A 15,849-nucleotide genomic window follows, 5' to 3' on the forward strand; every position below is an offset into this window, starting at 1 on the left:
CTGTACCTGAACCTCTCAGTGTGACCATTACTTCCGCTCGTAGCCGCGCACAGAGCTGTGCATAGCGGGCACTGATATTTGTTGAAAGAGCTCTTGGTTGATCATTTTTTTCTTTTCTTTTTTTATGTGAAAGAGAGAGAGTGGTGCGACAATCCCCTCGTTTATGAACACAATCCCAACAAAAGAAACACCACCAACTCTAATCCGCACCAACAAATTCACCGAGGGCTTTCAGAACATCGTGGACGCCTATGGAGTTGGCAGCTACCGAGAAGTGAACCCAGGTTGGAAGTCTGCCTGCACATCTAAGAATGTACTAGATAGTTGGAAAAACAGGCTCATGACTACTGTTTTGTTCTTTTGCTTATGTAAAGGATTAATTTTACCCTGTCAATTCTCTGTTGAGAATTCCAGAGAAAGTTGGGTGTTTGGCTTAACTGGAATGTTCTGTCTTTGCCGTGAGTCAGAAGTGTCTTTCTTCTCCGCAGCTCTCTTCACCATCATCACTTTCCCCTTTCTGTTTGCCGTGATGTTTGGAGACTGTGGACATGGCTTCGTGATGTTCTTATTTGCCCTCTTGTTGGTGTTAAACGAAAACCATCCCAGACTAAATCAGTCACAAGAGGTAAAAATATAAACGTTCCAGCTCATCCTGTGTGGTTGGGGTAGCGTTAGGACTGATTATCTTCTGTTTGACCGAAGCAGAGCTGTGTCTTAAATGTTAGTGTTTGGCAGTAACGGTAACCCACCTGACTGAGACCTGAGAGGTGTGGGGCTGTCGTTTCTTTGTGACAGGGACATCTGTTTTTGAGAGGCCCCGAGGGGAGTAGTGGAGACGGGCCCAAGAACCTCGATCACCTTCGCACGTTTCCCCCAGGCCTGCTGTGCTCACCACGCTTTGCTTTTCCCAGATCATGCGCATGTTCTTCCACGGTCGGTACATCCTCCTGCTGATGGGGCTGTTCTCAGTGTACACGGGCCTCATCTACAACGACTGCTTTTCCAAGTCCGTCAACCTGTTCGGCTCTGGGTGGAATGTGTCTGCCATGTACAGCTCCAGCCACACTCCAGCGGAGCACCAGAAAATGGTGCTTTGGAAGTAAGTGTGGTGTTGCCCCGCGGACTCTGAGGTGGGCAGAGCGTCCTCCCAAGTCCTCCCGGTCTCACAGTGAGCCGTCGCGCTCTGCTTTCTTCACAGTGACAGCGTCGTCAGACACAGCAGGCTCTTGCAGCTGGACCCCAGCGTCCCCGGAGTGTTCCGAGGCCCCTACCCTCTGGGCATCGATCCTGTGAGTGCACTCGCCCCGCCCCCACCACCTCGGGTTCCTCTGGTGCTACCTAGTTGTCACTGTCACTGGGGTTTCCCAGACTAGTGGGCATGGTTCATGTGCTTTAATTGAGTTTTTTTTTTTTTTTTTTTTTTTAAAGATTTTATTGGGGAAAGGGAACAGGACTTTATTGGGGAACAGTGTGTACTTCCAGGCCTTTTCTTCCAAGTCAAGTTGTCCTTTCCGTCTTAGTTGTGAAGGGCGCAGCTCAGCTCCAGGTCCAGTTGCCGTTGCTAGTTGCAGGGGGCACAGCCCATCATCCCTTGTGGCAGTCGAACTGGCAACCTTGTGGTTGAGAGGATGCGCTCCAACCAACTGAGCCATCCGGGAGGCAGCTCAGCTCAAGGTGCCGTGTTCAATCTTAGCCGCAGGGGGCAGAGCCCACCATCCTTTGTGGGAGTCGAGGAGTTGAACCGGCAACCTTGTGGTTGAGAGCTCACTGGCCCATGTGGGAATCGAACCGGCGACCTTCGGAGTTAGGAGCATGGAGCTCTAACCGCCTGAGCCACCGGGCCGGCCATTTTGGGTTTTAAAAATTGGGATTATATTCGTATGGTTCAGAAGTACATCCATGTAGATACTTTCTCTGTATAAAAGGTCTGCATCTGGAAAAGTCTCCTCCCACCAGGTCCTTATTCACTGGGTTCCCAGCCTTCTCCCGACCCGGCAACCACTGGTGTGAGTTCCTTGCACCTCCTCCCAAAGTTTCTTTATGAATATACAAACAGACACAAATGTGTGTTCTCATTCTCCCTGTTTCACCCAAAAGATAGTTCTATACCCAGCTTTTTTATTTTAGCTTACTATTCTATATAGAGTTTCATATTGTACGTTTTTATGTGTTTACCATTGGTAGTTTTCTGTTTTTCTGCATCGCTTTTTTCCTCTCCCCGCCTGTCTCCTTCGCTCCCTACTTCCCTGGAGTGACTGCTGGTAACAGGCTTTTCCATGTATTTAAATCAGTCAAGGTGACTGGCCTCCCTTTTACCCAATTCCCTGCCCTAAATACTTCATTCTGAATTCTTCTTCTCACAAAGAATGAGTCTTCCTGTCCTCAGAGGCCCTGTTTCCCTCTTCTCAGTTCCCCTGAAAGGGGACTGTAGGGATTATTTTTCCAAAGAGTAAGAGAAGCAGTGACGAGTGGAGAACTAGAGGGGCCCTAGGGGCAGGGCAGCCCTGGTGGTCCAGCCACGGGGCGTGTGAGATGGGCGCCGGGCGTTGCCGGCTGCACAATGCGGACACTTTCTACACTCTGCTTTCTTTGCAGTAGAACAGACTTACGAGAGAGTGTATAAAATGTGTGTGTGAGGTTACAACACACCCTTGCATGTCCCCCCCCAGGGTAAGCGACCCAGGGCCTGCTCCCACCCCTTCAGTTTGCCCAGAGGGGACTCCCCTCTGCTGAGCTCCGTGTTACCCTTTCTCTTGCTTTCCTTTTTCGTATCACTTCCGGGACGTGTATCCCTACAGGGGATCCTGTCTCATTTGGCATTCTTTGAACTTTATATTAAAGACGGAATTGTTTTATAAGCCTGTGGCCCTGCTTTAAGAAAATAGTGGTTCTCAGCTGGACGGCATCAAGAAGAAAGTTTGAAGGTTGCTTTCTTTGTAAATTTACAGCTGCCTTTCGATTTCAGTTAGGAACTTTCTCCAGTGTCACCTGTTTATCCTAAAGCAGTTAAAGGAGATTTCTCTTTTTTGTTTTGTTTTGTTTTATCTCTAGATTTGGAACTTGGCCACAAATCGCCTCACTTTTCTAAACTCTTTCAAAATGAAAATGTCTGTGATTTTGGGAATTATTCACATGACTTTTGGAGTCGTCCTGGGAATATTTAACCACTTGTGAGTATAGACTTTTTTTTAAAGCACAATTTCTAAGCCAAGTTTGGTTATTTCTTAAACTTTGCTTCCGGATGGTAGACTGTGTAGGTAAGAGGCGGCCACCACGTGGTGTGTTCTTTTACATGGTTCTGTATTAATGATATGCTTTTTCGGCAGTTTCACAGACTCATTCATTCAGCAGATATTTACTGAGCACATTGCATGTGCCAGGCGCTGTTTTCCGCTCTAGGGAGTGAGCAATGAAGACAGAAGAAAGGTTTTTGCCCTCATGGAGCTTAAATGCAAGTGAGGGAGACATGCAACATGCATGTTCATATTCATTTCTAGAAGTCATTTTTGTCACATTCTTTTTCTATAATTAGAAAACTCTTTGTTTATTAGAGCCAATGTGTTGGGAGTAAGAGGTTGCACCTTTTTCTCTAACAATCTGTAGCAAAGAGCTAGTCATTTTACTGTCCTCACATTTCTCTTCACGGACGTATGTGAGTCACTAGGATGAGTTGTAAGACGAATGATGTGCTGAGATAGGCTGAGCCACAAATAATTTTTCATCTTGGGCCAGTCTTGTCTGTGGGTTGATCGGTTACTTTGCTTTTTCTAGGCATTTCAGGAAGAAGTTCAATATTTACTTGGTCTCCATCCCAGAGCTGCTCTTCATGCTGTGCATGTTCGGGTACCTGATATTCATGATCATCTATAAGTGGCTGGTTTATTCAGCAGAAACCTCCAGAGTTGCTCCCAGCATTCTGATTGAGTTTATTAATATGTTTTTATTCCCAACGAGCGAAACAAGTACTCTTTACTCAGGGCAGGTAAGTAATCATCTTTTCCACCCTTCTGTGGTCAAAAGCAGTCCTCCTGATAGCCTTTTGTTTTGATCAGTAGAACAATTGCAGGTGCTTTTACAGGTTTCCCAGGCATTTCTCAGTGTGTGATCACAGAGGATGCCGTCCTGCTCCGGACGCTGTACTGGGGGCTCCGCTCAGGCGGTGTAATCCAGACTCACTGCCCCTCAGTAAAAGTCAAAACTGGTGGGAAGAAAATGTACTACTGGACGGTTCTTGAGGGCTTCCCAGTCCCCCTGCTTTTCCAGTTTCATTAAAATCAAGTCTCTGACTAAGGCAGAGCGTCAGAGAACTGACACCTGGACCACAGCCCACTGGCCGTCTCCAAACATGGCTTTTCTATAATTGTGGGTTTGTACGATACCATCACATCTGCAGTGTGGCACGGTGGCCCAGAGTGTGGCCTCTGAGGGCTGACTGCCCTGCCTGCCATCCCAGCTCTGCCACTTCCTCCAAGTGGGACTTTGAACACATTATTTCTCTGTGCCTCAGTTTCCTCATCTGTAAAATGGGAATAAAAATAGTACGCAATTCATAGCATACAGTTAATATGTCTGAAGCACTTAGACAAGTACCTGGCACCTACCCAGTACGTGGTAGCATGTATTGTTACTATGCTAAGGGTCGCTGTGCTGTGCCGAGTGCCCCAGTGTCCTGCCTCCAGGGTGGTGGCAAAGGCATCACGGATCACGTCTCGGTGTCTGTGGGACAGAGGAGAAACCCTCTCAGTCGACACTGTCAGAACCTCTGTCCTCCTGAGCCACGTTTTTGTGGTTCAATGTTTTTGACCCTGTGGATGGAACATTGGGATTTGCTTTTCACGTTCCATGACGGATAAAAGCTTGAAGTCAGGTCTGAAGCTCGGCTTGTCTACCTGTGGGCTGCGTTTGTGAGCTGTGGATGTGCATCCTTTTTGAACTCTGAATTTTTCCTCTTATTTATATTTCTCCTGGTTATGACTTTTAAAAACTGTGTTTTATCATTATTTTACTGAACCTTCGTAGAATGACACCGACTAGATAAGTACGAAAGGGAATTCAAGTAAGAAAGGGAAGGACACGGATGCTATGGTCGGAAAGCTCAGTGAAGGGAGCGACCTTTGCTTAGCACCGACTGCGGGCCTGGAAATGTGCTTTCCTTCAGTAGTCTCTGAATTCTCACAGCAGCCCCCCGAGGTGGGTGGTGGCATTTGGGTGGCTCAGGGCAGGCCAGGTCGCTTAGCTGCCAGTGGGGCCTGGATGTTAACCCGGTCTGCCTGAGTGCCCAGCTCACGACCTCTGATAGGGCTTTGCCTGTGGCTGCCAGGGGTGAATTCAGGAGTGAATTGTGTTGGTGGTGCGGTGTGAGAGCTCGCACACAGATACTGATGCCACCTGGTACCTGAGTGGTGCATACGGCGCTGGGAACCTGTATGTAACATGGGAAGGGCCCCAGACAAGGACGAGCAGGGGCCAGTGCCGTGCCTGGTCATGTGTTCCGTAACCACGTCCAGATCCCGTAAAACCAAGCAAACCGCAGTGGCTATGTAAGCACGAATCTGCTTTGCTCTTGATTATTTTTAAATAACTGCAAAACTCCTTGCTTTTCAAGAAAATGTTTTTAGTTTTGTTTTGAATGCTGTTTCAGTATTTTCCATGTGTAGAAGTAAATCCACTTACTACATACTCACATTCCTCAAATAGTCATTATAATAATAATTAAAAAAACCACCACCAAGAATATAAAAAAGTTTATAGGTTGTGTTTGTATTTTCCTATTTATAGGTTTTTCAGAAAACGATTAGCTGGAGCTTGACTCTTTAGAATTTGTCTACAAATTTCTTACTCATCTGAACAAAATGATAGTTTACCACTGTCACTAATGTTATCCATCAGTTCTAGAATTCAGCTTTGAGTTTACAAAAGAGAGAAAAAGGTTCACCGGGAAATAAACTTGGCTTGCATTTACTTTATGTTCCTTGTTAATAACTAACTAAAGGGACATCCTACTTGATTTGCGCTAATGTAATAAAGCGCACCAACGACGATGAGCATGTCTTCCCGTTTTCACCGACTTCCTCCCCTTTCGCCCGAACAGGGACACATCCAGAGACTATTGCTGGCTGTCACTGCGCTGTCTGTCCCCGTTCTCTTCTTGGGAAAACCACTGTTTCTCTTATGGCTCCACAACGGGCGCAGCTGCTTTGGGATCAGCAGGGTAAGTGTGAGTTTGGATGCGTATTTGTAAATGGGAACAAAGTCTGTTTTTAGTTATAAAAACGGGTTGGTAAAGAAACCACTTTGCCGAGGGTCCCAGTCTCCTATCTGAAAGCCAAAGCTTCCTTTCTTTACAACTTTGGTGTTGCCTGTTTGGCAGACGCTTCATGCAAAGAGCCTGCTATGTCTGGGCACGTGGAACTAGGTCCTGCTGTCATGAACACACCTTAGGAGTTTGAACTAAATCCTTCAATACGGCTTGTCAGAGTTAGCACGTTTTCCTCCTCATTCTTGCCTCTTGATTTTTTTCAAGTTTTTAAGTTTAAATAAATTAACTAAATTATAGAAAATGTATAAAATGTAGAAAATAGTGCCCTTAAGTTCTATCACTCATTTATAACCTGTGTGACCATTTTGTTTAATTTCTTTTTAGACTTGCATGTTTTCTAGTGTGTCTAGTTTCTCATTTTATTTTTTTAATGGTGGTAAATATACATAACATAAATTTTCTGTTTTTACCATTTCTAAGTGCACAGATCAGTGGCACTAAGTGCATTCACGTTGTTGTGCAGCCATTACCACCATCCAGCTCCAGAACTCTCTTCATCTTCCCAAACTGAAACTCTGACCCCGTTGAACACTAACTCCCCAGCCCCCCTTCCCCAGCCCAGCCCCTGGCGACCTCCATTCTACTCTCTGGGAATTTCACTACCCTGGGTGCCTTGTATAAGTGGATTCATATGTTATTTGTCCTTTCGTGTCTGGCTTCTTTCACTCAGCATGTCCTCTGGGTCCATCCATGTTGTAGCTGGTGTCAGAATTTCCTTCCTTTTTAACGGAATAACACTCCACTGCACAGATACACCTCACTTGGTTTATCAGTTCATCCATGAATGGACACTAGGATTGCTTCCACCTTTTGGCTATTGTGAATAATGCTCCTACGAACATGGGTTACCAATATCTGTTTGAATCCTTGCTTTCAATTCTTCTGGGCATATACCCAGGAATGGAATTGCTGGATCATGTGGGAATTCTATATTTAATATTGTGATGAACCACCAGACTGTTCTCTACAGCAGCTGCTCCATTTTACATTCCCACCAAAGGTGCACAAGGGTTCCGATTTCTCTGCACTCCAACTAACACGTGTTATTTTCTGGTTTCTTTTTTAGTAATAGTTATCCTAATAGGGATGAAGTACTCATTTTCACTTTTTTATTCCCGAAGAGCGGAATCGTTAAGAGAAATGAAGGGGCTCTAACTCTGGTTTTGTCACAACCTTTGCTTTTGGAGGCACTGACTGTGTTCTTTCGGTTGTTAGAGTGGTTACACGCTTATAAGGAAAGATAGCGAGGAAGAAGTGTCTTTGCTGGGAAGCCAAGACATAGAAGAGGGAGCGAACCAGATGGAAGATGGATGTAGAGAAATGACATCTGAAGAGGTAATATTGTCAGTTACTATTGATAAAATTAGATAAATAACCAAACTTTCATAGAGATGATCATAAGAACGATAATAATAATCTTAAAAGACAAAGACTTTGGTGTCTGACAGTGTGGTAGAGGCGTGATGGCCACCGTCAGGAGAAGGTGTGTTTGGACCAAAAAATGACACAGGCAACTCCATAGACTGTAATAAAATTTATTATAGGGTAATTGACTTACAGGATGATTGGATTGGTATGGAAGAGTCAACCCAGCAATTCTGCGCTGATTATTCTCCGCTAACAGACCCCTATTTTGGTACTTTTTTATAGTATAAGTCAGGTACTGATGATTGACAAGGCAAAGGGACAAAGAATGCAGTACGTGCTGGGGGTCACACCTCTTGGTGGTCCTGTGATGGAGGATTGTTTATAATTAATACCATCACCAGTCGGATATTTATCTCGGTTGTCGTGCTATTCTGGCTATTAGAAACAAAACTATTTATGACTACATTTTATGGAACACAGATAAACGTCTAGAAGGTTTGATATGCTTGCTGAGGGCAGTGAGGTTAGTCAAAGGTCACAGCACGAAAGAAGTCCAGGACACAGAGATGGAGTTAGTTTTGTTCACATCCACATCTGTACAGGTGGTGAGCACGCAATGGAGTACACAGATATCAAATGATAATGTTGTACACCTGAAATTAATACTATTAACCAGTGTTACCTCAATAAATTTAACTAAAAAAAATAAAACATAAACAAAACAACTGTTACATCTTTCCAAATGCTGTTTTGGTCTTATAACTGTCATCATACTATGAAGGTTTTGGTTGAAAATTTTGTTGTTTCAGTTTTACAATGGGATTTATGCTGTTAACATTGTCAGCTGTGATGGTAACTTCAGGTGTCATGAACATTGCTTTTAGAAGATTCTCGTCTTAGTCAGAACTTTTCTATAGTTGCAAGAAAGAGACAGGTTCACACTGGTTTCAGGGGAATCTACTGACTCATGGCAGGACAGGAGCAGAGCTGGCCTCAAGATGACTGGTTTCTGGACCTCCATTTCCAAGAGGCCTGGTTGGTTTTTCTTTGCCAGTTTGCTTCATATTCTGAAGCCAGGTGGCCCCATGATGTTGGAACCATGACAACCGCTAGCGCTGCGCCTCTTTTCTGCAGTCTTTCAATCAGAGAAAAAAACACTCTTTCTGGTTCGTGGCTATTAGGAAAAATTCCAAGAAAGTACTGTGATTGGCCTGACTACAGTCACTTCAACAGATTAGATATCACAGTCTGGAGGCTGGAAGTCACAGATACGATGTTGGCGGGTTGGTTTCTCTTGAGACCATTCTCCTTGCCTGCTGATGGCCACCTTCTCTTCTTATAAGGACACAGTCATATTGGATCAGGGCCCCACCCTTACAACCTCATTTAACCTTAATTACCTCCTAAAGGCCCTGTCTCCAAACAGTCCCATTAGGGCTTTGGGCTTCAACATGGGAACTTTGGGGAGCACAGTTCAGCCATGACAACTGTGGCTAGGGGTACAGGGTGAGTGCCCCACCAGGAAGAGAAGAGAGGCGCAGTCCTGGGCAAACAGTGGAGCATGTCTGCCACTCCCGTCTGTGTTATCTTCTCAGAAGCATGTCTGGCTCTCCAGTAAGGACAAAATCTCTTACAGCCAACATTTTGTAATCATTATGTAGTTGAGAGTTTTAATTTGGGATGATTAATAATTCCTAGGATCATAAAAAAACAAAAAGCAGAGCTGGAAAGAACGTGAGTCATCTTGCCCAGTGTTTTGCAGTCTTTTCCGCCCCAGGGACCCCTTTTATAACTGCCCCTTGTTGGACTGGTTTTCAGAATGCGCTTATCTGTTAACCACGCACATTTATTAATAGTCTTCTAACCTCGTGTTTGGGAAATGTCTGTTTTTCATAGATGTTTCATAGTTACTAAGACAGGTTCTGGAATCTCACGGGGCTGCCTAAGGGTTTGTGGCATCACTGTTCTTCTGGTCCCGCGCCTCAGTTTACATAGGAGAAACTGAGGCTCGGGGTGGGGGCTGGCGAACTACATAGGTCATAGACTCACATCCTGTGACTCACTGTTGCTCACACCCCAGCATCTTCTCGCCAGTATTCCAGAAGCCAGTTCTTTCATTGTAATCCTGAAAGTGGAGCGGATGTGTAACTTGTGGAACTATGTGTGTAATGTATGGAGTCTAACCCGTGTTTGTGGGGTCTCTCTCGCAGTTTAATTTTGGAGAAATATTAATGACCCAGGCAATTCATTCCATCGAGTACTGTCTGGGCTGCATCTCCAACACCGCTTCATACCTAAGGCTCTGGGCACTCAGCCTGGCTCATGCACGTAAGTGTTTGCTTAGCCCTGCAGCTCCCAAACTGCTGACACACCACAGCGAACGAACCACGGGGACATTTAAATGTGCGAGGGAAACACAGTACCATCTTTCAGATGTGCTGTGAGCTGGCGCTGTGAACTTGTTTGCACTAACCACTAGTGCATGCATCTCTTGGGTCTGAATAGTTCTGGTGGCTTGGGGTGCTGTGAGAAAATGACCAGACACGGGCTTTGAGAACTGGGAAGGCTGGGGAGCTGCTGCCATTATCATTTTCGTTCTTGTCATTACTGTCACTTTATTCAATCCTGCCTTATCAAGTATAACTATCCATTTATGTCATGCAGCCCTAAAACCATGCTGATTAATTGTTTTGATGACAGGCCATCCTCCCTTTGCATGGTTCTGATAATGCAGCATTTCAGTTATCACAGTTTAGTTAAATCACACCGGTCCCCCCACAACACAGTTCAGATTTCAGTTACCACAGTGTAAAAATAAAGTACAAGTTTCACCACAATGTCCATTTGCAATCAGTGACCAATCACCTAGTCCTTTTAATGTCTGTTGGCGACTGATTGGTCCTGTGCCTCTGTGCCATTCACACACAGAGGGCAGTGCACATGGTGGTATTGCCTGTTGTGGGCCAGTGGTAAACCCATGTAACATTTCACAAAAATGGATAATCAGACAAGGTGATTGGCCAACAAAGGTGAGAGGGCAATGGAGAAACAGAAAGTGGTGACACTGGAAGTGAGATGTGACTGGAATGTGAATGGTGGTAGAGAAGAACTAAAAAAAAATACATACTTATATATACAGAGGATGCCAAAAAAATGTATACACATTTTAAGAAAGGCAAAAACTATTAAAATTGTAATACTCCATATACGAGGTGTGACAATTAAGTGCGTGAACTCATCCTAGACAAAGTGCTACATACCTCATTGCTGGATATCACTACGGTCACTTTCGAAGTACTCCCCTTGGGAAGCTATGCACCAACGCCAGCGCCTAGTCCACCCTTCAAAGCAGTTTTGGAACTCTTTTTCTGGAATGGCCATCAGAGCGGTCGTCGTATTACCCTTGATGTCCTGAATGTTGTCAAAATGTCTTCCTTTCAATATTTCCTTTATCTTCGGGTAAAGAAAGAAGTCATTGGGGGCCAGATCAGGTGAGGAGGGAGGGTGTTCCAATACAGTTACCTGTTTACTGGCCAAAAACTCCCTCACAGACAGTGCCGTGTGAGCTGGTGTATTGTCGTGATGCAAGAGCCATGAATTGTTGGCGAAAAGTTCAGGTCATTTTCATACAACTTTTTCATGCAGCCTTTTCAGCACTTCCAAATAGTCAACTTGGTTAACTGTTTGTCCAGTTGGTACAAATTCATAATGAATAATCCCTCTGATATCAAAAAAGGTTAGCAACATTGTTGCAACAAGTTCGCGAACTTAATTGTCGGACTTCGTATATATTACAGTATAGGTGGGTTTTCTTTTTATGGATAGCAGTTCAGGATTGTCAGAAGGAAACCCAGTCCAACTAGCTAACTGCAGTGACTCACGGAATGTAAACAGAAGTTAACTGTGCCATCTGATTCCTCTGCAGAGTTGTCTGATGTCCTGTGGGCTATGCTGATGCGTGTGGGCCTCCGCGTAGACACGACTTTCGGTGTCTTGCTGCTGCTCCCGGTTATCGCCGTCTTTGCAGGTTTGACAGTCCTCATCCTTTTGATCATGGAAGGCCTTTCTGCATTTCTTCATGCCATTCGCCTCCATTGGTGAGCTTGAAATTTAGCTTTGGAACTATTTTTAAAAATCTAACTCCTCCCCCAAACACACACACACACACACACACACACACACACACACATTTATATATATATATATAGTGTTTCCCCAAATATAAGACCTAGCCAGACAGTCAGCTCTAATATGTCTTTTGGAACAAAAATTAATATAAGACCCAGTCTTATGTTATATAAGACCCAGTCTTACTTTAATTTTTGCTCCAAAAGATGCGCTAGAGCTGATTTTCCCGCTAGGTCTTATTTTCGGGGAAACACAATATATAAAAACCCCTACAAAAATCTAGTGCTTTATTTAGGCTAGTTCTTCCGTTCCTAACATTGGGTTCTGTGTTCAGATCCCAAGTTATAATTGTAGTTTGTTTCTGAACTGTTATCACTGACAAGTAAAAGCAAGTTTATGCTTGCTGAATAATTACGCATATTTCATCCTTTCAGTTACTTTGGATTTGACATTGCTTTATCTTATAAAATACTTCGTACATGTTTCTTAATGTTTTACAGTATGTGTCAGACTACTTGTATGTGTACCCATTTACAAAGGTGGAAAGAGTTTCTTAATACTGGTGTGTGTCTAGTGTATAAGGTGGTGTGATGTGCTAGCGTTTCTTTACATACTGAGAAAGCCAACATGGGGCGGGGTGTGCGTGTGTATTTTATTTAGGTAAAAATATTTGTGCCAAGAGTATGTATGGAATGAAGCAACTTCAGCACAGGAACTGTTTTTTTTAAACTTATAAATGTTGTTTTAAGAAATGTAGGAGGGTTATTTACAGTCTTTCATTAACTTTTTTTTTTTTAGGGTGGAATTTCAGAACAAATTCTACGTTGGTGCAGGCACCAAATTTGTTCCTTTCTCATTCAGACTACTTTCGTCGAAGTTCAGTGATGACGTGGCATGATCATATTGCTGTATCCAACAAGCTTTCAGATTTATGGAGAATTATGTTGTAGAATTTCACTTATGTCAAATTTACGATAGGAAAAATTCCGTCTTCATTGATTGCCTTATGAGCTAGCCAAATAATTCTGTAAGATATACCTCCGTCCTCATGTTAAATATTTTGTAAAGTTTATCAATTTCAGATATATAAACTTACTTCAGTTTTTATGATGAGCAAATATATAAGTTAATGCCAAAAGTTATGTTCAAGTTATTTTTTAAAAATAAGCTTGGGGGAGAGAAGCCAATTTTGAATGACTAATTGAAAATGCTCTTAGATACTTGATTCCTTTTCACCCTGTTATAAAAAACAAAGAGTTACTCTGTCACCTGAAGTTGTCAGATAATATTTTCCAACAGCTGAAATTAAGTGTAGTTTAAAAAAAAATTTAATGATGAATAATCAAAACAGTCACATTTATTGCTTGATTGAAGGTATGCAAACATTTTTTACTGTATGCTATTTAGAATTACAAGTAGGAGATGATTTCTACACTTTTGTCTTGTTTTAATAATTGGGGAAAATGCCATACAACAAATGGTGATCCCACTAGTATATTTTTTTTAAAGACTCTTATCCTGTTATCCTTACATAAAAACAATTATGCTAATAGATCGTTTGGAAAGAAACTGTATACTGAGCCTTAAAACCAAGTGTGACTGTAGAAGATGCAATATGGATATCATTTGAACTTAAGTGACCAGCTTGGCTGACGTTACTGAGCCCAAAGGGGTTTATACTGAGTGAAGGAAAGGTAAAAAGTAGTATTTTCTATATTTTTATAACAAAATATAAATTAAGATATTTTACCATAAAGAGATTGCACCTATCCTTGAGAACAGTACAATTATAATTTTTACTTTCAGACTGATTTTAAATAAAGGTCTGGTATACACATTTAAAGTTAAGTTAAACTTTCAAACACTATTTAGATCAGTTGAAAACTAATTCTTAGCCATTAATTTATAGTCTTTAGTTTAAATTCATTTACTCACTTGCCATTTAGTTTTGAATAAATTTGAGTCAGTCCTCTTGAATATTTTGACGTGTTCTTTTTGTAAATTATGTTCATTTTCATATTTTACTGTAATTGATTTTAGATCATTATTTTCAAAAAGAAATCTACAGTATTTTCCCTTTCTCACATTTGGAGTAACACGTGAAAAGGCCCGTTGGTCACCATTACTCCCTCACTCTGCTAGTGATAGAGAGTTTGGAATTTTCTTTATAAGCTAAGGTTATTATAGCACTGAATTTAAGCTTATCTTTTCAGGTAATTTCAAGGCCTGTCTGCTGAGAGGTGTGAACTGAACATCATGACATAACTGACTCTTACATTAAACCTTTTTAATTGTAGAGAAGAGTCTGCGCTGTTCCCTCATGAGATGTTACCCAAAGCCAGTTTGGAATTACTGGGTTTTGTCCCTCATTAAAATAAGACATAAAACGATGCTGATGAAACTCTTCACAATGATTCTGCTCTCAAAGTTAAGTTTCCCCAGGAAAGTGTAATGTTGGACCCTTCTTTTTAGGTCAATAATGCCGTCCATGTTTCACACTTGTACCTCACAAGTTGTCACTTTCACTACTTTACTCCAAGGCTCTGTTGTAATAAAATGGTAACTAATTCATCCCAGGAAATCCACGATTTCCGGACATTATTAACTGGTTAGTAAACAAGAGACATACAGTACCTGCTGGAATTCTTCACTGCTCCCACTGCCCTTTTTAATTTTAATTAATACCACTTATCAGGGAGTGAAGAGTCATTTTTCAATTGAAACTTATGTAGAATGTAATTATGTAAAAAACAAAGTAATAGTCCTTACTTTTGTGAAAGAACTCTCTAGAAATATAGTTTGATGGTGTCTCTTAGGCACAAGGAGAAATTTTATTTCTTTATAAAGCTGTTGGTTTCAATGTCATGTTACATGAGCGGTTGCTTTGTTTTGTTTTTAAGTTGTTTAATAAACCTATTAGGCATACAATTTTTAAGGCAGACTTGATTCCCTTGATAGCAAATATCCAGAGGAAAAATGGTCAGTTATCTGGATGATGCTAAATATGTTTATTTTCCCAAAGATAAATGTCATGACAGCCATGTTTTCCAGTTTTCATTCAGGTGTTCATTCTCTTTGTTAATGAAATCCTAAAATAAAAACCCAAGAGGGTTTCCTCAGTAAAACAGAATTTGGTTTCATCCTGCAAGGGTGAAGGAATCCTGTGGTGATGTGATCATGATCAGTTACGCAGGGCAAAGGTATTCCGACCAGCTCACGGAGAGCCCTGTGGACTTGCCCTCTTTGTGGATACGGCTTGGAAAAGACTCACCTTTCACTCAATGCTGCTCTGACCTCATTTCTGCAATGGGTATTTTTATAACAACATTCTGGTCTCACTTTTCAATCTGTAATATTTTATTGAAGCATAGAATATCTATAGCATAGGTAGCTCTTATGGACATTTTAGGACCTTTTTCATTTTGGAAAGCAAAAACAAAATAACTTCAATAACTGTCCTGCAGTCTGCATTTGAAAACAATAATTTTCTTGATTTAAATTTTAAAGCCAGGTTTGCTTGCATGCCATCTGGTATATCTCCAGCAAGAGACTGAGATATTTAATCCAAGATGATTATGAAAATAAGGCAGTTCAGAGTAATCGTTTTCCAACAACCAGGCCATTGATACTGAACTTTGGTTTAGAATTTTAAGAAATACTTAGAAATTCCACTTGTTTCTTAATGGGAAAAGCCAACAAGAAGGCTAGGTTCTTAAGGTCAGCCTAGAAATCTAGGGGCTCAACTCTGTGAGGGGAAAGGACAGTAAAGAAGTTATAGCTCCCAAAATGCATGAAAGGACAAATTTGCATCTTCCTGTCAGTATTGAACTTCTTTTTACTAATGAAAAATAAATATATATTTCTAAAACGCGAGTGTTTTGCTTTATTCTGCCTTGGCTTGGCTGGAACACCAAAGCACTCCGCCTCCTCCGTGATCCTGTAGCCCCCCCCCCCCCCCCCCAAGGAACCTGTCCCTTCTGGGACCTCTCTTCGCAAGGTATTTGCTCTCCGACGCCCCTTGAGCCATAGTGGCG

At 42.3% G+C, this 15,849-nt stretch overlaps 1 protein-coding gene across 1 annotated transcript in view; it reads left to right on the forward strand.

Annotated features, from left to right (window-relative positions):
• The window catches only part of ATP6V0A2 (ATPase H+ transporting V0 subunit a2), a 33,295-nt gene extending 17,612 nt beyond the window's left edge, over positions 1-15,683 (forward strand). The window contains exons 10-20 of the mRNA XM_019748799.3: positions 134-284; positions 489-625; positions 912-1,099; positions 1,199-1,289; positions 3,052-3,170; positions 3,772-3,982; positions 6,092-6,211; positions 7,535-7,654; positions 9,898-10,015; positions 11,613-11,784; positions 12,614-15,683. Coding sequence (XP_019604358.1) covers positions 134-284; positions 489-625; positions 912-1,099; positions 1,199-1,289; positions 3,052-3,170; positions 3,772-3,982; positions 6,092-6,211; positions 7,535-7,654; positions 9,898-10,015; positions 11,613-11,784; positions 12,614-12,713 — 1,527 coding nt within the window. The 3' untranslated portion in view covers positions 12,714-15,683. The remainder of the gene's footprint in view (positions 1-133; positions 285-488; positions 626-911; positions 1,100-1,198; positions 1,290-3,051; positions 3,171-3,771; positions 3,983-6,091; positions 6,212-7,534; positions 7,655-9,897; positions 10,016-11,612; positions 11,785-12,613) is intronic.
• Positions 15,684-15,849: the final 166 nt, after the last annotated feature.

The sequence above is a fragment of the Rhinolophus sinicus genome, chromosome 9 (assembly GCF_057876585.1).
Source record: "Rhinolophus sinicus isolate RSI-liver-muscle chromosome 9, RSI-T2T, whole genome shotgun sequence".
NCBI classification, from domain to species: Eukaryota; Metazoa; Chordata; class Mammalia; order Chiroptera; family Rhinolophidae; genus Rhinolophus; species Rhinolophus sinicus.